This window comes from Fusarium mangiferae (assembly GCF_900044065.1).
Source record: "Fusarium mangiferae strain MRC7560 genome assembly, contig: FMAN_scaffold013, whole genome shotgun sequence".
Classification (NCBI taxonomy): domain Eukaryota; kingdom Fungi; phylum Ascomycota; class Sordariomycetes; order Hypocreales; family Nectriaceae; genus Fusarium; species Fusarium mangiferae.
The window spans coordinates 879,365-903,364 of NW_024573933.1; the positions used below are offsets into that span (position 1 = coordinate 879,365).

A 24,000-nucleotide genomic window follows, 5' to 3' on the forward strand; every position below is an offset into this window, starting at 1 on the left:
ATAACAACTTGCAAGACTCAAACCAACCCCTCATATTCGGTGTAAGTCGACGTTGCAAAAGACCCAAGGTCTATCCTTTCATGTGCGCAAAACTTCTCGTGGCTTCATACTCAAAGTCAAAATCTGATGGCAATTTCCACTCACGCAAGTCGGTCGTCATGGGCGTTCCGTTCGTTCGTGGCAGATCCAGAGTGTCCGCCAAGAAGAGAGGCGAAATAGTTGCAGATACCGTACCAGGCATAGAGGACCATGCTCATGCTTCCAAAAAGAAACAGAGGCACAAGAGTGTAGGTCGCAAGATCTGTGAAATCAGTTGGCACATGTTTCAAATAGGGGGGCATGGGGGAATACTTACAGACAAAGCCGCCGGAGCGCTTGACAATGTTGTACAACTCGTTTCGCATGATGTTCTCAGCGCCCTGCTCCCATTTCCAGGGACCAACCATTCGGAACTTAGTGTTGAAGTTGGATCCCATGGCCCAGGTGTAGAAGACCTTCCAACCCTTCTTCATGACCGAACGGGCCTTGGGCGCGGAACCAATGTCGAGAGCGAGCTGGTAAGCATAGCTCTCATGGTCAACAGCTCGCTTGGTTTCATAGAAACTGTAGTTGCCTCGGGGATGAAGACGATAGTCGAGGTCATAAGACTCAAGAGCATTTGAGTCTCGGACAGCAGGTACCTCCTTAGGGTACTTGTGCTGGAGCAGGTGAAGAACCCAAAGCTGAGCCTGAAGCTCGGCAAGGGGTGGGATGGCTCCAATGGAAGGACGGACGAATCCAATGTAGCCAAGAGTCACATCTCCTTCTTTGTAGATCTCTCGAATGTTGGTCTGGGCGACAGTTGGGTAGTTGTTGTCCAAGAAAGGGAAATCTCGAGTGTAGCCAGTTGCAAAGACCAAGACATCGGGCTTCAGCTGGTCCTTCGGGAGGGTCGAGTCACTCGGCAGCTTGTTGTCGAACTGCATGTTGCCATCTCGGTCAATGCTGGTAGGCCAAGTCATCACATCAATCTTTTTGCCCTTAGTGTCTTCAATCTTGACATTCATGAAGAAAGATCGGATACGGTTGCCCAAGGACTGGGATCGTTTGCCGACGCTCATATAAGGTAGAGCCTTGTCGGACTTGCAGAGGAGGACTATTAATACGTTAGCCATTGGTCTATGAGTCGTGGAAAAGGGGGGCACTTACTCGAATCCATGTACTTGCGGTCAGGGCTCATCTGGCCAACCCACTGATCAGGACCCTCTTCGGTACCTGAGATGAACTTATGCATATTTTTAATCCAGCTGTCGTAGTAAGTCCAAAGAAGCTGGCTCTTCTGAAGCTTTGGATGCGTGTAGGCTGTGTCGAACAGGCTGGCGACAGAGGTGTCGACAGGCTTATTGGCAGTGGGTGTGGAACGTCCCAAGGCCTGAGGGATAGGGATGATCTATAAACCGTTAGCTGATTCTTACAATGATAGTGTGATAACATACCTTGGGTGCACAAAAGAAGCCATCGCGATGACAGAGTGTCACAGTCTTTGCGCCAGAAGTGACAGCGAGGTACGCAAGATCCATGCCGGTCTCGCCAGCACCCATGATGTAGACATTGGTGTTTTCACCAAACTGATCTCGAGACTTGAGACGGGATGAGTGAAGGACCTTGGGAACCCGTTCGATACCCTCGATGTTGGGCATGACTGGGTTGACGTTGATTCCACTGCAGACAGCGACGGCATCGCACTCCCAATCAGAGGAACCTCGCTTGTTGCGCAGAGAGATGACATGGCCAATATCGTTAGGTCCACGACGAACTTTCTCAACCTTCGTGTTACACTCGATCATAGGCCAGAGTTCGAAGTTGGTGACGTAGTCCTTGAGATACTGAACGTAGACTTCAGGGGTAACGAAGTCAGGAGCATCGTCTGGGAGACGAAAGTCGGAGAAAGCAGTGAGATACTTTGAAGAGACGAGCTATGATATTATTAGCATATGTTTCATTAAAGGAAAGGGGTGAGAACTTACCTCAGCGTCTTCGTAGACACGATAGGAGAAAGTGCCGCCGATCTGGGACTCGGCTTCAAAGAGTCGGACCTCGATAGGGGGAATGGGGAAGTACTCATGGGCATGAGCGAGAAATCGAAGGGTAGCTAGTCCAGCTGGACCACCGCCGATGACAGCTACCTTCATAGTGACTTGTATTGGGAGGTAGTGATGATACAAAAGAGTTGTGAGATGGTTGTTGTTGATAGAAAGTGAGATGATGATGATCAACAATGAGATTTTGTCCGACTGTTGATGGAGGATGAAGAGACAGATGAAAGGGAGATTCAGACAAGAGAATGATAATAAAACCATGGAAGAGTAAATATACTACAAACGGTGTTCCTGGTGAATCAGGTTGGACGCTGCCACTGCCAGTGTCAAATGGAGAGTGCTAGTACACAGCGACATGTTCACTCCGGAGTGGAGTTGAACAGTATGCAAGTCAATCCACTGGTACATTTCAATACTCTTCATTATTGAAGGACATTTAATCAAATTAATGGATATCCTATATATTACAGAGGAATAGTGACGAGAAAAGTGAGGGCATCGCGAGTTTCGTGTGGTAGTAAATTCTATGGCTTGAAAAGCCCTGCGGCTGGATAGTTTACGATAGACATTCCATGGCACACAACTTTTTAACAGTCTCTCTGAATGTTCACCGTCAAAGCCTTGTGTTCAACCCTTTTCCATTGTTTATATATCTGATGCCTGAACATCGCATTGCAGCTCATTCAATTGTAACCATGGGTGCTCACTCCCGCATAACGTTACACACTAACTGCGAACATTCTTACACAGGTAGTTATCGCTCGCACCTCTTCTACTGTCTCTCACGTAAATGTTGAATACGTTGGCTGACATAGAACCCAGAGCATTACTTGTGAGTGCTACCTACTCCCTCCTAGATGAGGCCTCCTATGAAGGGAACCCATGACCACCGGCTGGGACTTCCCTGATCCTTGTTTCTTGCAGCTATTGTCTCATTGTTTACTTGAGTCCGCAAGAATTGACAAAGACTCCGTGGGGAAAACAATGGATCGTCGATCTGCCATCAAACTCAATGACAAAAAGCCTCGGCACTCGTTCAAGCTTAAAGCCTATCGCGAACCAGCAGGATGCTTAAATTTCGTATTCCATCGTCTGATCCTTCGTTTTATGTAACTTTTTCTACCGTTTCTAGACCAAGGAATCGTTAGGTTATCTCCGTTCCTGCATGTTGCCCTTGTTCCGGCCTATTGAACTTTCCCAACAAAGGACTCCTCAGTTTGAGCCTCAGGAACTAACGCAAAAAGTCCTTCGATATCCTCGACAACTTCTTTCTTCAGTATCGTCAAACAACTATTGGACTTTTTTTTTCGCAAGACGATATGCATATGCATCCTGCAGCCAGCTTTGGAGCCGGACCGACCTCGTCACTTGACTACGACCTATCATCGTCAATTACGCAAATGTGCTCAACATAGCCTCGAGATCACCTCATGTTGCATTCTCACATGCAATCTCCGATCGAGTTACGTGACCAGCGAACCATGGAACTCATACACGCATACACGAAGGGACGGAAACTGGTACTAGGACTGGATGAGAGCCTATGGAATCGACCTACAGTTCCTGAGTAACTCAGAGGCCATACGATGTGGAACTCGTCCAATGGCAAGATGGATACTCACCTACATCGTGGCCATATTCGACACAAGCCTCATTCTCCTCGAGACTGAACTCATAGGTGAATCTGTTGTAGTATCGTCCCAACGTCAAATCGAAGCAGAAGAGTCCCTAAAGGATCTGTTCTGGTGCCTCAATTAATATCATGGTGTTCAATCACGGACATGACAATTCAGTGAGTCAACCTGAGTAGTGTAATACGAAGCAGCTCATGAAAACAATTAGAGGTACTTCATGGCCTTGCTTCATTCAACAGCTTGGATAAACATCAGGAACGGTTTGTTGTTGAAGCCCTTCTCCTCACCCTCACTTTCATTGGCGACGTTGCTGGGGCGTCATCGATCCACAAAGCCTTCTTCGATGCAGTATCTCCTCATTCTGAAGCTTGACATACTTCTCGCCGAAGCCTCAAAACTTTGAATATCGCCATGAATACGGCGTCATCATGCTTCCAACCTCCTTCTTACACATGTGAGATTCAGCAAGTGAAATGACTCTAAGTACAAAAGAGTTGGAGGATCTCTAAGGATGAGTCTCATCAAACCGATCAAGTTCTCACCTCATTCGTTACCCTCTCATTTCTGCACTCTGTTCGAGTAAGAGATGAGAACGTCCCTCTTTTACGCCCTCAACGGGGCCCTCGGGGTGGTCGCCCACGAGTCGCTTGCCCATTTCAAGATTGAATCCGGCAAAGAAGAGCATCACTCTCTTGAAGGATGCTCAAAGGATGGCAAGCACAAGTGGGTTCCCGACCCTGCGACATTTGTCTTCCCTGAGAACGACTACAAGCCCGGCAACTCCTGGGATCTCTGTGTCGGCACGTCTCATTGCGCCCCCCACGAGGCCCTGACTCAGGTGTCCTTCGATTTCAAGGACAACGGCATCGTCTTCAACTTCAAGCATATCGACCACTACAAGTACGAAGATGTAGCCGTCTACATCGAGCGTGGTCAGCCTCCCACAGAGGACTCTTTCAAGTACAACAAGAAGAGCGACCACTGCAAAGCCAAGAACGACTACAAGGAGGCCAAGTGCTTGGTTCCCTTCTTCTCCCTCTCGGATGGCGGCTCTTACAGCGACCTCTGTCCCCTCGAGGACAATGGAGGCTGGAGACTTTACATCAAGGTCAAGGCCACCGTTTCCCACGGGCAAAAGAAGTACGAGCTCTACAGCCGCTCTCCCGATATCAACGAGAAGTACTTCGTTGTCAGCTACACCTGCGCTGAGTGCAAGGAGTAAGTCGACCCGTTAATCAGCATGTCTCACCTCACCTAATATCAAGCAGGTACAAGCACAAGAAGATCGAGTTGATTGAGGAAAAGGAAGAAGCAGAGGCCGAGGCCGAAGAATCTGAAGAAGAAAAGGAGTACAAGAAGAAGAAGGAAGAGGCTGAGGAAGAGGCCGAGGAGGCTAAGAAGAAGTACAAGAAGAAGAAAGAGGAGGAAGAAGCTGAAGCTGAGGCTGAAGAAGAAAAGGAGAAGAAGTATAAGAAGAAGAAGAAGGAAGAGGAGGAAGCCGAGGCTGAGGCTGAGGCGGAGGAAAGGAAGAAGAAATACAAGAAGGAGGAAGAGGAGGAGGCTGAAGCTGAAGAGGAAGAAGAGAAGTACTACCCCCACTTCATCCTTTCGTTTCCCCAGTACTAATACAGCTGCAGGCACAAGGAGCATCATCATGAGCATTACCACAAGCATCACCATAACCATGGTCACAACCATGCTCATCGTCATGGACACAGACACGGTCACCTCCACGGTCATCTTCACAAGGAGCATCACCATCATGATCACCGCCATAAGAACCATCATCATGACCCTCATCATAAGCATCATGCTCGTTCTTATGATCATCATGACCACCATAAGTACCACGATCCTGTACATTACCATCATGACCACCACGATGGTCACAAGCATCACGATCCCGGTCACCACGGTCATCACGATGGTCATGATCACTACAAGCTCCATCACTACTATGATCCCAACAGCCACCGCGACTTCAATGCTTTCTTGGACGACTACTTTAAGCACTTCGGTTATCACTACCACCACGCCGATCCCGGTCATCGCCATGGCCATCACAGTCATCATGACGGCCATCATCATGGTCACCACGATGGTCACCACCACCATGATCCTTACAAGCATCTCTACGGCGAGCATCACGATGGAAACCACCATTATGAGCACCACGACGGAAAGCATCACCACAATGAGCATCACAAGCATCATCATGTTGAGCACCACAACCATCACCACGGTCACAACGAGCATCATAACCATCATCACGGTCACAAGCACCACCACGGTGAGCACCATGATGGATATAACCACCACCATGCTCGCGGCTTACTCGAGGAAGATGGAGAGAAGCACCATGGACATAAGCACCACCACGGACATCATCATGGACATAACCACAGCCACGCTCATGACCATGTTCACAAGCACCGTCACAAGCATTTTGACGACCATGTCCACTATAAGGAGCATCATGTTTACTATGACTATAAGGACGATGCCCACCACGACGGTCGCCACCATGGGTATGATCATCACGATCCTCAAAAGTACCATTATGGTCATCATGATGGCCACCACGGTCACCACGGTCATCACCACCATGATCCTCATAAGCATCACTACAGCCATGAGTACGACTACGGCCACTACAAGCGATCTGAGCACAAGGATCCAGTTACCATCTACTACAAGGAAAAGTCCGATCACTCTCGCACTCACATTGATGCTTCCAAGAAGGAAAAGGCATCCAAGAGTGAGCTCGAGGCCGAGAAGCACAAGAAGCTTTTGGAAGAGGCCAGCAAGAAGGACGAGTACAAGTACAAGCACAAGGGCGATCCTGAGCACAAGTATCACTCCGAAGAGGATAAGTACAAGCATGAGAAAGAGCACGGGCACAAGTACAAGTACGGACCCAAATACGAGCATGAGCATGAGCATGATAAGAGGTCTGCTCCCGAGCATGGTGATTACAAGTCCAAGGAGGAGGTCAAAGAGGTTCTGAAGGGACACTTCCAAGAGGCTCTCAACAAGTTCTACCGCGCTTACTTCGCAAAGAAGGAGCACAAGCACTATGAGCACGAGAAGCCTGAGGAGAAGTACGACTCTGGTCACTACAAGCACAAGGAGTACAAGCATGAGGAACCTGAAAAGGAACACCACTCTGGTCACCATGAGCACAAGGAGTACGAACCTAAGCACTACGAGCATAAGGAGCATGAGCCTAAGGAAGAGCACAAAGAGCACCACTACAAGCACCCAAAGGAGCATGAGCACGAGCACGAGCATGAGCCCAAGAAGTACCATCATGATGAGAATGAGGAACATGAAGAACATGAGGACAAGCCTGAAAGGAAGCATCACTACGGCCATGAGCAGAAGGAGCATGAGCATGAGCACGAGCCCACCACCGAGTTCGAGAAGTCCTCTCACTATTCCGCCAAGAAGGCGAGCTTGGAGAGTGAGAAGGAAAAGGCCAAACACGAGGCTTTGGAGAAGCTTTGGGATGCCCGCATCACTCATGAGCGCAAGTTCAAAGAGAAGCTTTTCTTCCTTGAAGTCGGCCACTGGGGCAAGAAGGGTGCCCACAAGCGCTCTCTTGAGTCCAAGCCTAGCGAGGCTACTGAGATTGACGTCAACAGTGCCAAGGTCGAAGAGTACATTGAGGAAGCTGAGGACAAAATCTTGGACAGAATCGAGAAGGCCATCCGAACAGCTATCAAGAAGACCGGTGCGAACCCTAGCACTGAAACTATCATCGAGTTCCTCCAGAAGCTTGAGGAGGTCATCGAGAAGGTATTCGCAGATAACTTCCACAAGATCGTCCGCCGCATCGTCAAGATTAAGGGTGTTGCAAAGCCTGATGAGGATCTCATTTATGATACTCTTACTATTGCTATCCAGGATACCGTCAAGATTGCCGACAAGATCTTCGTCAAGGCCATCAAGGATCTGGGCGATAGCCCTTCAGATGAGGAGGTCGAACACGCCATCAAGACGGTTCTGAAGCTTCTCGATGAGGTCATCGACAAAGAAATCCGCAAGGCCCTCATAATCATCTTCAAGTTGGAGGAGGAGACCGCTGAGACTACTGAATCCACCGAGCATGGTAAGCACGATAAGCGCTCCGATCCCTATGACGACACCACGGTCGAGAAGGCTGTTGAGAAGACCGTTGAGAAATGGGCTGCTAAGTACGTCGAGGAAGATGAGAAGAAGCACAAGCCCCTGAAGCGCTCCGTGCGATTCGCCCGACTCTACAACTGATGCGCTCCCAAACGAGGGCAAGGCCATCCAAGCATGAGATTGAATACAACAATCTGAAGGCCAGTGTCACTGGACACAAGAGAACCACTTGACCTGGGTACATAATAAGGATACAGTACTTGGTGCCGTGTCTAGTTGACAGGTTGAGGAGGGATTAGGTACATTGTTTCATCATTTAAGATAGCCATTCCTTTAATAAAAGTAACCTGTCTCTTATATGAGCTGCACAGTCAAGATGTGATGATACTTCAAAGAGCCCCTTAAGGAGCAACAAAACTTCTAACCTTAAGCCAAAGCGCTAAAGGAAGGCTGATGTAAAGACATACTAAAACTATACTAAACTTGCCTCAATTCACCCAAGTCTTTTCATCGTGAAGGAGACAGGTCCAAAGGTTTACCCCTTTCGCTTATGTGTTCAATTTGGAATCATAAAATTGGTATATTCTGTATCGTATTCCCAAACGCCATTCAACATAAAATCATAACAGTTCTATCGCAATCTTTTCTCTAGTTCCAGTTAGGAGCATATGTGATGAAAGCCATCAAGCAACCTGAGATCAGACCAGCTGTAGGAACAGTGATGAACCATCCAAGATAGATCCATCCAACCATGCGCCAGTTGATGGAACGCCAATCTCCGTTGCAGAGACCGACTCCGACAATGGCACCAGTGATACATTGAGTAGTAGACACAGGCAGCTCTGCAAAACTTGTTAGTGCATGTTGTTAAAAGTTGTCTGTGGACTAACTTACTAAGACGAGTGGCCAGAATGACAGTGATAACAGAGCCGAGTTCCATGGAGAAGCCACGAGCAGGAGACATGAGTGTCACACGGTTACCCAAGTTTCGCATGATGTTGTAACCATATGTCCAAAGACCAAGGACGATACCAGCTCCACCGAAAGCGAGAATCCAAATGGGAACTTGAGCCTTGCTTCCGGGGACTGCGCCGGACTGCCAGATCTGGTAGATAGAGGCGTAAGGGCCGACAGCGTTGGCAACGTCGTTGGCGCCGTGAACAAAAGAGGCAGAGGCAGCGGTCATGACTTGGAGGAAAGTATACAGGAATTCAGTGCGGTTGTCGAAATGTTCAGCACGAGCATGAATCTCTTCAACATCGCCGGCAACAACAGACTTCTCGCTCTGGGAGCCGACAATATCCTTATCGACACCGTGGAGAATGGCAAACTTGAAAGCCCACCACATGAAAGCACCAGTATACCAAGGGGCATCAGGCTTGGGTCCAATCATGGACTTGTGCTGGTAAGGGTTGACGGCAGGTTCCTCGGTAGCTTGCTCAGTGACAACCTTCTTGTCATTGCCACCAGCCTCAAGGTCTTCACCAAGGGCAGCAGCACGCTGAGTGCGGCGCTCCTCAAGCTCCTCGCGGGTAAGATGGCCTTCGTAGAAATTGCGGACGACGCCCTGGAAGTTGTCGGGGGTGGGAGGGACAGGACCACGGCGGAGGAGGAGAGGACCCAGGAAGATGTGGTAAGCCTTGAGTTGCCAATCCTCCTTGATGACGATACGGTACAACCAGGGGACGAGGAAGATAGCCATGAGAAGACCCCAGCCAGCACCAGCGGCGACAATCACACCGGGGATTTGCTCCTCAGTAAGGTTGACCTCGTAAGAGCCACCCTTCCAAATGAGAAGCATGACGATGAGTGAGGCAGTAGCCCAGAAGTAGAAGGGGACAAGGATAAGACCCTTGATAGCGGGGCTCTTGCGGAGGAGGACGCAGTATTTTGTGAAGAGGAAGATGCTGGCACCGAAGATACCGGAAAGCATAGGGGCGATGATCCAAGCGAGGAATACCTGTGAGTTATGAGTTAGTGAATGTGGGTGTGAGATGGTGGTTGAGTACTAACCTGAACAACACCTTGCTGAATATCAAGAGAGCCGTCCTCCTTGTAGCCTACCCAAGTAATACCAGAGCCGCCAAGGGCACCAACACCCATACCCAAAACACCACCAAGGATAGAATGGGTAGTAGACACAGGGAAACCAAAGCGGGTAGCGAAGGTGAGATAACTAGCAGAAGCAACGACAGCGCAGACCATACCCAGCATAAGCAGAGCAGGGCTATCGTCAAAGGCCTCGACATCAACAATCTTTGTTCGGATGGTATCAGCCACACGGCCACCAACACCAAGAGCACCAGTGAACTCCATGATACTAGCACCGATCATAGCCTGGAAGTAGCTAATAGATCGTGAAGATACCGATGAAGCCCACGAGTTGGCGACATCGTTGGCACCGATGTTCCAGGCATCGAGGAAGGCAAAGATAGTGCCTACCGCGAAGAGGTAGTCGTACTGAGCGAAGACTGCCATTTCAGCGGTGCAGTACGAATAGAAAGAAGAGGTTCAGAAGGAAAGGGAGGATGTGTGAGGGATCTGGAGATTTCAGCTTCTACGAGACATTTCCGTAGTATATATAAGTTTTTTCCAGCTGGTGGAGAAGAAAAGAAAGAATTGTTCTACGTGGGCTATGGAGTTACTCACACGCCCCCCAAGAGAAGAGCCAAGACAAGACATCGCCAAGACGATTCCACCGAAGAAAAGGACCTCGAGCTAGGGTTAACATCAAACATCCCGGGCTTGCCACAGAAATTCTTGTACGCCAAGAGTCAGATCAACAGAGTGCGAGTGTGACTGCGTAACACAGAACAGGGCTGGAACATGCACGAACCGGCTCTACAGCAAGCAATTGGCTTCTCTGGACGGTAGCAACACATCCGAGAGGCGTTGAAGAAACTGGAGACCCTCTCCACTTGAAGAACTAAGCTTACCTTAAGCTTGTGACTAACCTTGTTTCCAGTGCTAAAACGTCTCAGGCTGTAACTGGCGATCGCGGGAAAGGAAGACGTGATGGTTTTGGGAAATAGAGCACGCGACACATGAGCTGAGAGGGGAATACGATGGGTTTGAGGTGGGAGAGGAGTGAGCATGCGACATGATTCCTAATGCGTCACCGACGTCTGAGATGGTGATGCAGATGGCTAATGCTAGGGGGGTGTATGCCAAGCTGTAGGCGAGCCATGGCTTGACGAATCCTGGAGGGGAAACGAGCTAGGGAGCTTGTGGTGATCGGGAGAGATGGCAAAGGTTGAGCTTGGAAGGTTTCCTGAACTCAGTTGCTAGAACTGAGCTGCTCACTTGTTCTTCTGTAGACAAGCTCTTCACAGCCCCCTCGAGAGAGCCCAATGCTTCTTACTTTCTCAACCGTCGATACTCGACGAGCCTCAGCTTCTGAGCAGCCCTCGTGTGCTTGAAGCACAGACACGCGACTCGATACTCTTTTCAGCCAAAACCTCCAAAGCTCGAAACACGCAACGAAAAAGCGACCAATCAAACAGGCACCATGCGTTCAAAAGTCGTCGGTGCACTAAACGAGAAATGCTGCAGGCAGGGATCATGGTAGACGGACCCTCAACTTTATCGTGGATAAAGCCAAGGAGCTTGTTCCTTTCTGTGCTAGATCTGCGGGTATTGTCCGAACCAAGCTTTCAACGCGGCGAATGAGAAGAAAGGATCTCTACACGTGTGAGACGTCAATGCGAGATTGGCTACTGGGGCTGCATTATGATGGTCAATGTTTTTATAGTGGAGAGAGAGAGAGAGAGAGGCAAATAGAGGATATTCTCGGATGATTCTATCGGTATCCGAAAAGAGTATATCCCACGCGGAAATATGGTCTGTGAGGTGGTTTTTGAAACAATTGCCATGGGGATTTGTTCTCAAATGTCACCGAGGCAATAAGACAGCACTCTTGGCGTAAAGCCGGGACGTGGGATTTCCGTCGTCGATGATGGCTATGGTATTGATCCCAGGCTCTTCCTTGCCACGACGAATGTAAATCAGTGCTCAGAGAGACGTTGCCTTTGACCCACTCGCGATCTTCACGGAGTTGAGGCGAGTCAAGCTGGAGCACTGGCTGCTTCACAAGCAGAGCACAACGCTATGAATAGCCTATTTCACACAATTTGGCTGAGGTTGAATAGCGATTTGGTAAAAAACTGAATGTTTATGGTCATATGAAACCGGGAGATAATAAGGTTAGAATTAAGGTATCGGCAGTTAACGTCCCGGGCGAGATACAGGGTAGGATCTCGGGATTTTGAGTTGATGGTAAAAATAAACGTGAAACGGTTATTACACGCGGGAAAGCTTCGACCTTTTGCTGATGATCTTATAGTTTTTGAAACGGCAACTCAATGCTTGACTGTACGTGTTTCTTGTAGTTGATATGTCACTGCGTGTTCTGTTTCATCGAAACGAAGCGAGTATGTCACTGCAGGGATAGTTGTTGCAGACACTCACAGCTGGAAGCATTGGATATGAGAGCATCTGAGGTCAGTGACTGAGCGACTAAGTCTCGTGCTTCAGCAGCTACACTCTCTTCTGGATCTTGAGTCTCCATGCTAGATATCTAGACACAGCTAGAATACACTTGAACAATGAGGCTTGGATCGGCCACGTGACAGCTTGCCGCTTCGGGAGTTGCACTATCTGTCTCTAATTGGCTCGGCTAGTTACCCCATAATTGCCCCACGGAAAAATTTCAATACATCCAACAAGGCCCGGTATCACGAAACATGAATTCCATTACCATACGACTCTTCAACGAACCACAAGCGTAATTGGTTTAGTGGTAAAATTCTCCGTTGCCATTCGAGCAGCGTCGGGGAGCCCTGGGTTCGATTCCCAGATTACGCATTTCTTTTGCCGTTTCTACGTATTGAGCATCTGTTTCTTTTTTGAAATCGTGGTATTCCGACTACTAACTACGCTACCTACTCTGGAAGGAAACACATACATCAAGCGCGTGCCGTCATATCTTTCTCCTCATGCTGTGTGCCTTGAATCTTCTCCTCATCGAGAGTTCGCTCTCCAAGACCAATGTCTGCCTCGTAAAAAACGTCAACCACCTTCTTGTAAGAGGGGACAAAGTTGACAGCAATGGGATATGACCAGGCTGCAACGAAGAACATCATGGGTACAACCATTGAGATACCAACGTCATGCATATCTGCAACAGCTCCTGTCAGGGGAGGCACACAGGCACCGCCAATGACACCAGCAATGATGAAACCACTTCCTCGCTTAGTATGGCGACCAAGACCTCTCATACCCAATGCAACAATGGTAGGGAAGCAGATAGACTCGAAAAAGAGAACGATGTAGAGGAATGATACACCAGCTGTTCCGTGATGAACGATGGGCGGTCCGATAAAGACAATGCACATAGTCAAGAACACGAAGAAAACCTTTCGCGGTTTGCAGAACTTCATGAGAAACGTTCCGAAGAAACGGCCTACGGTGAAAGCTGCTTGTGCGCCGGCAAAGAGCTTAGCTCCCATTGAGTCTGATGTTCCTTTGCGCATCTCAGTCGCGTAGTTGATGAAGAAACTCGCGATAGCAACTTGCGCGCCGGTATAACAAAACTGAGCGAATGAAGCATGGAAGAGCTTATACTGTTTATAGAAGGGCTTATCATCGGCTTCTGAATGTGTCTCTTGAGCTTGCAAGGCCATGTCTGGAAATAGTCAGTAATGATAGTGCCGGTGCAGGGGATTCAACGTACCAGCGTCGGTGATTTCTGGAATCTTGGAGACGTAGAAGAGGCACGCCAGGATCAAGACGAAGACGGCGATGGAGAGGTAGACCCATTGCACGTTGGCGAGCGCTGCGTTATCATCGAGGTTGTTGAAGAAGACATATGAGCCGAGAACGGGAGCAATGACGGTGCCGATACCGTTGAAGGCTTGGGAGATGTTGATGCGAATTTCCGAGTATCGAGGAGGACCGCAAACTACAGATGTCAGAGACGGACACAAACTGAGGACGAGTCAACATACCAGTGATGAATGGGTTAGCAGCAGTCTCAAGAGAACCAAGTCCGTTTCCGATGATGAAGATGGACATGCAAAACCCAGCAAACGACTTTGCCTTGATACACGGAATAGCAATCAACGCGCCAACAGCATACAAGCAAAGACCCCAGATGAACACAGCCTTGTACGAATAATGACGAAGGATCCACGCTGCGTGTCCCAGCGACGCAAGAGGATAAGCACTGGGACCTCTATCAGCTCTACTATAACACTCGTCGATAGTGGTGTACATACCCAAAGTACGCAGCCTGAAGACCTGCCGATCGCGCACGATCGATATGCAGCACCTTTTGAAAGTGCTTGTTCAGCGTATCAAGGAGTCCATAACTGAAACCCCAGAGGAAGAAGAGAACAGTAACAAGCGCGATAGGCCAGATGGATTCTCGCAGGGTGAGTTCCGCTGCCTTGGTGACTTTCTTATCCGAGACCTTGAGCGATCGCTCCTTGAAGAACTTTTTCGCGCCCATGATGAATGTATTACGAGGGGAAAAAAAGGAAGAACTACAATTTCGAGGAGGCGAAAGGGGAACGAGCAAGCTATTTACAGTTTTCTCTATCGGCTCGAGCAAGGGGGCGGGCGTCACACATTGACCGTCATCGAAAGTGTGGCATCACGGTTCTCCTGCGCTGTAACCTCATTAGGGAAAAGGCTCCAGTAGCTTGAGTATGTTTGTTGGAGAAGAAAACCTGGGGATTTGCGGGGGAAGGGGGAGAAGGGTCTGGAATGGGTTTAGTTGATGGAGTGATAAGCATGGTTTATGGTTGTTTTTGGTCGGGGACATGATTCAGGTTTTTGAGCCATCCGATGGTGATCGTTGCAATGATGGACCGAGTGGGAGGGGATGATGCATTGGGTGACACTTCTAGAAGAGTTTGTAGAGATACCTAAGCGTTACTCTAAAGTCTAGAGCTTTGATAAAGGGCGATGTCTAGCAACAAACATTGCTGTTAAGTAATGTTGTTCATGCATATCCAGCAATTACTCCAACTTCACAGGGATTCATCTGCCGAACGTGGCTGGCAATAGCGTCAATTCCCAACGGCACTCTCCATCGGCAAGTCCCCGTCTATTCCTCTTAGTTAAATTACAATCTCCTCCTTGATTTCAATCCCCAAGAACGCGGGGCAGAACGTCAAATGAAACACAAGAGCTAAATCCTACGCTCGTGATACGCACGCACGCAACTTACGTGCATAAAGCGCCTTCTTGTTACGGCCATTTCCATGTCTATCATCGGACTATTTTCCCTCTGGGCTCTCGGTTTGGTCAACCCACATGCCGAATGGTAATCTACCTGGGATGGCCAATCGCATTACTCTGTTGGTTGCGAGGAAGTTTGTTAAAGTGCTGTGTCTCAGGATGCGACGTGAGACATGAGACAAGGGGACTTCAGGGCAGGGAGCAAGAAAACTTGGGACTTGAGAAGAGGATGCTAAAAGCAATTCAGCAAAGGGCCCCCTAACCTTAGGCAGAAGCTGCTTAAATATTTTAGTCCCTTAGGATAGAGGTCCTGAGTTTTCTTACAGCTCTTAGGGGGACCTGAAGGTTTGACGTGGTGAATCGTTGGTTGAGGTGATGTTGTATCAGAAGGCTACAAGTTAAAGTCTATTCACTCCCCTGACCATGATCGAGAAGTGTTCTAGACTCTGTCACTGTCACGTACGAGAACAGTCGTCTTATTCACTTACCATGAACATTCGTTACCTCTCTGTTTATTATTATGGTGTCAAATGATATCTTGAATCATCACGTGACTATATTCCGAGTGATCATGAAAGAGCAAGAAACCAGACTTCAGTAAAAGATATCCTGAACTTATCCTAAATTTAGCATAAACTTAGACTTAGTTACCTAAGTCCTTTTACTATAAAGGATCAAAGTCCTAGGTTTTCTCCCTCTCCTAGCCTATGCCCTTCATTTCACTCTCTGTTCATCACCTCAAGCCTAGCACAATCTGCATTCTGTCAAAATGGGACGCTTTATCATCAGCATGTCGCACTGCAAGCGCAAAGACAATGCTCGTTTCCCCCCTGCTTTATTCTTTCCCAGGCCTATCGTATTCCAACATTCGCAGCAGGATGACGCCCATTGTGCCATCGCAATCGGCAGGCAGAGCAGATGATTCTGATCCCCAACCAAGGTGGTCAGACCTTACGAACCAGATATTGCTACAACCATTCATGGTGAACGAATGAATGTCGATGCACCTGGTCGAAGGCGGTTTGGTAAATGCTACCTATGGAGCACGTCTGATGGTCCGAAGAACGCTTGTTACAAAGTCGAAGACGATGGTCCCCAGAAAGGCTTATGAAGGTGTCTCCCTATCGAAAGTGAACTCATGCCACACGGTAAGGCCGACTAACACCTTGAAGCCGGACTGGTCATTGGCGAAGAACCTGGCAAATACAGACCGACAGAGTGGGCCCGGGGTAAAGGACGACAAGAAGAACGAACAGCCAGAGGAGTCTTGGACCGCAGTCAAAATGCGATACGAGCCTTCATTCGCGTCAGCAAGTACATCCAACCACAGGCAAAGTGTCTGTTGGCTGTAGACTCGGAGATGGACACTTGCATGCTGTCAAGATAACCAAGGATTCGATCTTCTAGCAACATGAGTTCTAGTGTGGCCATGATATCTCGAAGACGAAGACAAAGACAAAGACAAAGACGCGAGATGTCATCGTGAGCAAGGCATGCAGGGTCTATGCCGCGACAATCCGGAAGATGCCTCCGAAGCCCAAGGCCATTGCCGCATGAAGCCAAAGAGAGCGCCCCAGGAGAGCACAAGAGAAACATCAGATCTAAGGAAAGGTATCCTAAATCTACCCTAAACTCATCCTAAGTTCATACAAACTTTATAACAAGATACCTAAATCTTTTTATTATTTGGGATCAAGATGTCAAGTTCTCTTTTCCCCCTTGTCAATACACACCGGCGACATCTTGACGAGAACATCAATCAATTATCGCCTCTGGAAACAAACCGACGATGTCAGCTATCTGAACCCCATGTTGGACTCATCCACTCAGTTCAATGCAGACAGACTGTACTCCCCTCAGTACAACAATTCGGGAGAGACTGCCTTCTTCCACGACAAGAAGGACGAACCACTCTCCGATGAAGCAATTTCAAGCCTGGTTACCGAGTTCAAGGTGGGTGCTTCTCCTTATGCAGTAATTATACATACGTCTAACTAAACCGGTACGCAGAAAGCCAGCCCTACGCACACAGACCTGCACCAGGAGATCGTTCAAGCTGTTCGTCGAGTTCTTTGGATTGAGAAAATAGACGATTTGCCGATGCTAGCAACTTTCTCACGATACTGTCTTTTCTACTTCCTCGAAAACTGCCAGTTGCAGATCAAACCTGATGACGATGATGGCAACACCAAGGTCCGAGCTATCTTCACGTCAATGCAAGTGCATGCCAACTACACGACTTGCACCCCAGAGACTGCTTCAACCGTGCGTTGTACTGTTTCCGAGGTTGACATCCCGGGGAGTGAATATGACGAGGAAGAACCGAGTGCAAACAAGGAGGTATCGGACTGGCTGGGGGCAGTATGCGAGCCTCTAGAACGATCCAATGTTCAACGCGCGCTTGCGCCTAATTGATAACCGAGAAACACGGGCTTATTTTATCAAATTCCATCGATGATGTAATGGCACAACTCAAGAATGTGGTTGATGTCAGCGCTCTCCGCGCCGGTTTGGAACAGCTGGCTTCAATCCACGCGTGTTTACTCGCCGGTAATAAGGCAACCCTTTCCTGGCAACTGGACTCCATTATAGTCGGTATTGAGCAGGAGATTCTCCGACTGAGAGCAGATGGCTGAATATGTTTCGCACTCGGTTCGAGCGGGAATACCTTATGAAGTAGGGTTCAATAGAGGGATGCCATCAGCTTTCATCTTGCTTTGCTTCGATTCTGGACGAAGTCTGACTGCGACTATCTCAAGCATATCATGACTACGGATGGAGCCAGCTATTCCACGAGGGATAACATTCAAGGATGGAATATCGCACCTGACAAGAGCCCATGGAAATACGCAGAATACAGGCACACATGGGAATAGCAACGCAACATCAATAATGAGTCAATAGTTTCTAGTTATAGCAGTTAGGCTTGACATTAAACTCACTTACATACTTGGGCTTGATGACATCCACTCTGCTTTCTCATGATCACAAGCGTTGCAGGTTGTGGGATAGATGGGGAAAGAAAAATAAAAGGGGATGAACATTCACAAATTTATGAATGACCAGCAATGGGATGTTCGGGTATCGGACATATGAATAACAGCAACAAAACTGCCGCATACTGTTCACAATGCCTTCGACCGTGAACATCTCTTTGCACTGGTAGAACATCAAATACAGAACATGAACCCTCATTCACTGACATGTTCAGCCAGCGCCATCTCAAAATGCTACAAATTCACGACTTTCCCTTCCTAAAAACTTCAACCATCTCAAGAACCTAGTGTTTCAACATACAGACTACAAAGCAAAGTAAAGTACGAAACTAACTAACCAACCGACATCATGCCTTCTATCCAGGAAAACAAGACCAACCTCATCGCTAAGGCGAAAAACATCGAGCAAACAGACCTCATCAACATGTCCGCCGACGCCGCAACGATCGAGGCTTGCTTCACTCTCATCGCCATGTCCCGCGGCACTCATGAAATCAAGCAACACTGCCAAACCTCCGGTTGCAAAAAGTTAGTCAAGACCTCTTTCTATTGTAAACCCTGTCAGGCTCGTGCTAGTGCTCGCGCTCGCGCTCGTTCTCACAGGCACCAGTACTCGACTCGATCCAAGGCTCGGAAAAACGAAGATCGGAATAATGCTGACTCGATATAGTCTGACAGGTGAGCTAGTAATCCGGACTAAGACAAATGGCTGATCCATCGACGTTTGAGAGAGGTAAGGAGCGGGAAACTCAAGAATGATGGCTGCTTCATCAAAAGGCACAGGGAAGAGAACCTCCAAGTGATTAAGTAGAACAAAATAAAAGTCTTTCTTTTAGTGCGCGCTGTGTCAATAGCACAAGTGAATCTATCTCTAATCCAACCAACCCAAACTCTAAAACTATGTACCGTTTGCTCTTCGTCCACCTCTAGTACTCCTATCAACATGTCTCTTAAGAACCTTCCTCGTCTCCACCAAACTCCTCTTATGCTTGCTCTTCGCCTTGCCCATCGTCATAAAGATATTCTTGTTGCGCTGCTTCTCCCTATTACTCGTGCTCTTGCCCTGGGCCTGCATCTTGGACTTGCTGATAGCCCTTGTGCTCTTGTGCTCCTCGCGGTCTGGCTTGCCCTCCTTAGCAAGCGCGACACGCTCTTCCTTGGTGAGTTTGCGGAGACGCGCGGGCGCTTCGATCTGCTCGGCGGTGAGTCCGTCGTCGCGGTGGCGGTCTTCTTCTTGCTGGCGCTTGCGGCGGTTGCCCATTGCTTTGTCGATGGAGGCGGACATGCGGAGTTCTTGAAGTTTGGCGAGATCGGCGGGTGTGAGGATGGTTGTGGTGGCGAGTTTGGAGATGCGGTCGATTTCAGCCTCCTTCTCTTCCAGAGCCTTCTTGGTCTTTTCGTCCATAACAGGCTCTTCGTCAGTCTTTTGCTTCTTTGACGCAGGCTCGTCTTCGTCATCCTCCTCATCGGAAGAATGATAGACATTAATCCAGTCACCAGACTCGCTGCTGTCATCAGAAGCAACCTCCCACTCATCGGATTTGTTTCCCTCGTCCTCTTCATCAGTAGCAGCATCCTCGGGAAGACCTCTGGCAAGTCGCTTCTTCTTCTTTTCCTCCTCCTTCCACTTCTCCAGAAGCTCCAGACCTTCAATACCGCCGACATCTTCCTCACCAAACTTGCGCTGGGCCTGGAAACCAGCCTTCAGGTTGATAGTGGCATTCTTACCACGGTCTCGCTTCTTGAGAAGCTCGGCACCAACCTCTCGGTACAGCGACAAAAGACCCTTGGCAGCCATCATAACACCCTTGTCCTTGCTCTTGCGGTACTGGACCAAATCTTGTAGTAGAGTATCAGTCATAGCCAGGGGTTGACGGGCGCAAATCTCGCGAATAGAGTTCAGACCAGCAGCTGCGACCTCAGCGGCCGAAGCTTCTGAAACGAACTCGTTTGCGATCTTCTGAATCAGGGGCTCCAGCACATCAGGAGGCACCAAGTTATGGACTGCCTGCGCCAATGAAGCCAGGAAAGAGGTAACAGACTGTTGTCGAGGAGTAAGGAACTTGATGAACCAGGAGTAGAGCGCCACAATGGTCAGCTTGTGCAGACCAACAAGTCGGGTGACGAGTTGTGTCACTAAGATCTTCGTATCGAGAGATAGCTTCGCCTTGGTGTTTTGTAGATGTTTCGAAAATAGCTCCTCAGCAAAGTTCTGAGGGTCGTGGAGGAGGTGAAGAGCGGAGAAGTTGAGAGGATGAGGCTTTGTCTTCTTGCGCTCAGCGCGCTTGACCTTATCGACAGCCTTGTCGTACTGCTTCTTCGACTTCTTGGTCTTCTTGTTGATACCCATCTGATGCTTGACCTGGCTCAGATCAACCTCCTCATCACTGCTCTCGTCCTCAAGTTCCTCACGCTCCTTGTCTCCACCCAAGAAGAAGCGAACAGCACTGACAACGACCTTCTCGTTGTCCGACAGACAAGCCTCCTTCATGACATCAACAGGCTTCGCATCGGTCCAGAATTGTCGCTTCCACATCTCGCGGGTGAGCTTGATGGCCCAGATAGCTCGAGGAGAGGATCGATCGGCGGTTACAAGGTTGTAAAGAACGGTCTGAACGGTTCGGTTGAGAGGGTGGTTGATAGATTTCGTGTTCGAGTTTCGCAGATCGCTCAAGATCTTCTGGAACAGGGTTTCACGCAGAGTTTTGCTGGGCGACGATACGAGAATGGGGAAAAGCGTGGTGAGGACGCTGGTCGAGTCGATAACTTCCTTTCGTCGCAGCAAGACCAGACTTCCCACAATCTTCTCCCGCAGCTCGGGGTGTAGAATGACATGGTGCTGTGTGAGAATAGACTTCAAATCGTCGGGGAAAGTAGCAGTCTCTTCCTTGTAGCAATCGGCAACGTGAGCGATTAGATCGATAATGTTGTGGAAAGACTCGACAGAATCGGCGGTCGCGGTGCCAGGAGAGACCAAGAAGATCTCGCGCTGAGCCTCATATTGTTCCCATTGCTTCAAAAACTCCTCCTTGTACGACCTAGCGCTTTGTATCAGTATTTAATCGCAGTAACGAGTAATTTAGGGACGCACTTGGGATCGCGACGGATTTTTTGTTGCAGACTCGCGCTGTAGAAAATGTCAGTGAATGGTCAAAAACAATCGGGTTTGTTTCGCAATTGACGCACAAGTCAGCATCGAGCTTCTCGAGCGCAGCGACCTTTCGTTTGACCATTGCGACGTTGAGGCTCTCGCTGTTAATCTGTTGGTATAGAGCGGGAGGGTGGGGGATTGGTCCCTTTGAACTTTGTCTGCAAACGAAGAAAATTTGGGAGATTTTCTGGCTGATAAGATAAGCTCATCCCCACGCGGAATTGGACCGCGGTTCTAGGCCTCAACTTTCAAAGCTGACAACAGAAAGGCAATTGTAAGTTTGAGAAGAATAATATTATAAAGAAAATTGAAGAGAGCAAAGGATGAGCCCATATAGGCTTATTATATGCATGTTTTCTTTTTAGTGTGGAGGACCAAGTCTACTCTATGTCTATTCTGATGTCCCACATCTGTCAGTGTTGGACCATGATCTTAGAGCAATGGGAAGCTTGATTGTCCGTAGCCTTCATACTGTAGCTTTAGCATTTGGCGACTTCGTTACTGGTGCTCGTTGGAAGAGCAGTCAGTGCCATTGACGTGTGAGGTGAGATGACTTTTCACAAGTCAGGAGAGGTAGCCAGTGAGTTGAGAGAGTACTCAGCACGAGTTTCACCCAAACCTACCTACACAATGAGCACAACGTGATCTCAAGATGACACTAGATAAAGGGCATTGATCATCTTTGATCGAACCATTTGGTGTTTCTATTTTTGGATAAGGTATAAATGGGCGGCACGTGCGGGCCTCGTGGGTTGGCATGATGTGAGGAGAAGGAAGGTGCGGTAGCCTGATGCTCAGCCTTATTACAACGACATGTCATGATGAACATTAACAGTTCAAGGCGAACATTGATTTTATATGTGAGTAGTCCTCTAATAAGCTCTTACTAGATAGTAGATTGCTTAATCAACATCATTTCCTTTAATTGGTCCTAGGGCGTCGTTGGTGCCAGTTGCGAATAGCTTCACATTCCATAGTCATGATGAACAAACAAGTAGATATAAGAGTCCACAAACTCCCAGTCTATGATTTCAGCGTAAAAAGAGACTATTATACAACCTTTCGGCGGGGTATCACCCGTCTGCTGCCCATTAATGCGGAAAGGTATCATAGGCAAACATGAGTCTAACACGAGCATCCCCCCTCCACCAAAAGATCACTTTTTGTTTCCCAGACAGCGAGAGCAAATCTGGATGTCATCCGTAGGCTCCTGCTAAGCTGTTTTGGCATTAACAGCAGCTGTTGTTACAAGTAGGCCCAGCTCTTGGGCAATACTTGGGCCACACTCCCCAGACTTCTCATATCACCTCTCGCACCTCGCGAATCTTTCTAGATGTGTTTAAACGCGCTTAAGCAGCGATTTCTACACCTCCTGTAGCTCCCATGGCCTTTGAAAATGCGTTAAAAATGATGTCCGGAGCTGTTAAGGGGGTTGAAATTGACATACCTTCTTGAGATCACCGTAGATGGCGAACTGACCGGCGGTGAGGGTACCGACCATGAAGAGACGGGCACCAATACCAGAGTAAGAGCCACGGAGACCGAGCTCCTTACCGATCTTGATGAGACGAGAGACAGTGCCCTCACCGGGGAGACCCTGGGTCTTGTTGATCTTGGAAAGCATGGTGTCGGCGGGCTGAGAAACAATGGCGGCGGCGAAACCGGCAATCAGACCAGAGCCAAGGTTGGCAACGGTCTGCATACCGTCGGAGAGGTCCTTCTTGGGGAACTTGCGGAAGACAGCCTCAGAGACCTTCTCGTAGACGACGAACTTGGCCATGGTGTAAGGAATCCTGAGTAGGGAAGTCAGCTTGATGAAACTCAGTTGAGCGGTATAACAGCGGGAATACTCACTGCTTGAAGAGAATGGGTCCGAATCCGGCGTAGAGAGCACCGACACCCTCGTTCTTGACAATCTTGCCGAAACCAGAGACGAGACCGCTGGCGTAGGTGGGCTCAGAGACGAGACGGATACGGGTGGCCTCAAGAGGGCAGAGGGCGATATCGGCGAAGAACTCAGCGGTGGCGGAAGAGGCAAGGTAGACAGCAGTTCGGTTCTTGGAGGCGGTCTCGTAGCCGAGAGCGTCAATCCACTGCTGCTTGAAGAACTCGTAACCACCGAACTTCAGAGCACCCTGGAGGAAGTAACCGGCAAAAGTAGGGCCGACACCAGTGAGGAGGGCACCAGCACCCTCATTCTGGACAACCTGGCGGAAACCGCCGACGAGGCCGCGGTTGTAGGTAGCGGGGTCGAGCTGGATACGGGTCTTGACGCTGTGATTTCAAAATCAGTAAACTTGTTCTTCCGGTTCGATTTGGTGCGCTTTTGCTTCTCCATCATGGCTATCGAGGTTTGCAGTACTGAAAAGTGTCCATCTCGGGTCCCAATGGAGTTTCTCCGAGACAAAACCCGCACAACCACAAAAAAACACCCTCTCAAGCAATTGACGACGAGAAACTCAGCGCAGAGGCGATTCAAACATACACATCGACGGGGGTGAGACCACCGTGGGTGACGGAACAGCAGACAGCACCGGCAAGGGCGAATCGGGAGTAGAGAGCAAGACCAGTCTTCTTCTCGGGGGTCTCAGCCTTGATGTTCTGGACGACGGCGTCGACCTTTGTGGAACCGGTAGAGGCAGCCATTGTGAATGGTTATGTGATCAGACGTTTACAAAAAAAGACTGAGGGGAGATGGTGGAGTGAGAAAAAGGAAGAAGAAGAAAAGGGAGGGAGAGCTTCTGGTGTTTTGAGTGACTTTTTTTTTTACT

The 24,000-nt window shown here is 48.8% G+C and overlaps 7 protein-coding genes and 1 non-coding gene across 8 annotated transcripts; 3 read left to right on the forward strand and 5 right to left on the reverse strand.

Annotated features, from left to right (window-relative positions):
* Nucleotides 1-140: 140 nt before the first annotated feature.
* FMAN_00298 (putative flavin-containing monooxygenase) lies at nucleotides 141-2,171 on the reverse strand (the record flags this gene model as incomplete). Its single annotated transcript, XM_041822130.1, has 5 exons — nucleotides 141-301; nucleotides 356-1,135; nucleotides 1,189-1,429; nucleotides 1,476-1,955; nucleotides 2,007-2,171. The coding sequence occupies 5 exons, from the start codon at nucleotides 2,169-2,171 to the stop codon at nucleotides 141-143; spliced, it is 1,827 nt and encodes a 608-aa protein (XP_041687842.1).
* A 2,127-nt stretch (nucleotides 2,172-4,298) lies between these two features.
* FMAN_00299 (uncharacterized protein) lies at nucleotides 4,299-7,981 on the forward strand (the record flags this gene model as incomplete). The annotated part of the gene is made up of 3 exons (XM_041822131.1): nucleotides 4,299-4,930; nucleotides 4,981-5,298; nucleotides 5,350-7,981. The coding sequence occupies 3 exons, from the start codon at nucleotides 4,299-4,301 to the stop codon at nucleotides 7,979-7,981; spliced, it is 3,582 nt and encodes a 1,193-aa protein (XP_041687843.1).
* Nucleotides 7,982-8,488: 507 nt separating this feature from the next.
* Nucleotides 8,489-10,318, reverse strand: FMAN_00300 (uncharacterized protein; the record flags this gene model as incomplete). The annotated part of the gene is made up of 3 exons (XM_041822132.1): nucleotides 8,489-8,682; nucleotides 8,735-9,800; nucleotides 9,854-10,318. The coding sequence occupies 3 exons, from the start codon at nucleotides 10,316-10,318 to the stop codon at nucleotides 8,489-8,491; spliced, it is 1,725 nt and encodes a 574-aa protein (XP_041687844.1).
* Nucleotides 10,319-12,621: 2,303 nt separating this feature from the next.
* Nucleotides 12,622-12,703, forward strand: tRNA. Its single transcript is given in 2 exon segments — nucleotides 12,622-12,657; nucleotides 12,669-12,703. It is a non-coding gene; the product is annotated as a tRNA-Gly (tRNA).
* A 101-nt stretch (nucleotides 12,704-12,804) lies between these two features.
* On the reverse strand, nucleotides 12,805-14,348 carry FMAN_00301 (uncharacterized protein; the record flags this gene model as incomplete). The annotated part of the gene is made up of 4 exons (XM_041822134.1): nucleotides 12,805-13,523; nucleotides 13,572-13,799; nucleotides 13,846-14,063; nucleotides 14,116-14,348. The coding sequence occupies 4 exons, from the start codon at nucleotides 14,346-14,348 to the stop codon at nucleotides 12,805-12,807; spliced, it is 1,398 nt and encodes a 465-aa protein (XP_041687845.1).
* A 2,543-nt stretch (nucleotides 14,349-16,891) lies between these two features.
* FMAN_00302 (uncharacterized protein) lies at nucleotides 16,892-17,497 on the forward strand (the record flags this gene model as incomplete). Its single annotated transcript, XM_041822135.1, has 2 exons — nucleotides 16,892-17,035; nucleotides 17,093-17,497. 2 exons carry the CDS (start codon nucleotides 16,892-16,894, stop codon nucleotides 17,495-17,497), a joined length of 549 nt encoding a protein of 182 aa, XP_041687846.1.
* A 1,479-nt stretch (nucleotides 17,498-18,976) lies between these two features.
* On the reverse strand, nucleotides 18,977-21,311 carry FMAN_00303 (uncharacterized protein; the record flags this gene model as incomplete). The annotated part of the gene is made up of 3 exons (XM_041822136.1): nucleotides 18,977-21,116; nucleotides 21,170-21,205; nucleotides 21,265-21,311. The coding sequence occupies 3 exons, from the start codon at nucleotides 21,309-21,311 to the stop codon at nucleotides 18,977-18,979; spliced, it is 2,223 nt and encodes a 740-aa protein (XP_041687847.1).
* A 1,267-nt stretch (nucleotides 21,312-22,578) lies between these two features.
* FMAN_00304 (putative mitochondrial phosphate transport protein MIR1) lies at nucleotides 22,579-23,875 on the reverse strand (the record flags this gene model as incomplete). The annotated part of the gene is made up of 4 exons (XM_041822137.1): nucleotides 22,579-22,617; nucleotides 22,677-23,022; nucleotides 23,084-23,503; nucleotides 23,715-23,875. The coding sequence occupies 4 exons, from the start codon at nucleotides 23,873-23,875 to the stop codon at nucleotides 22,579-22,581; spliced, it is 966 nt and encodes a 321-aa protein (XP_041687848.1).
* Nucleotides 23,876-24,000: the final 125 nt, after the last annotated feature.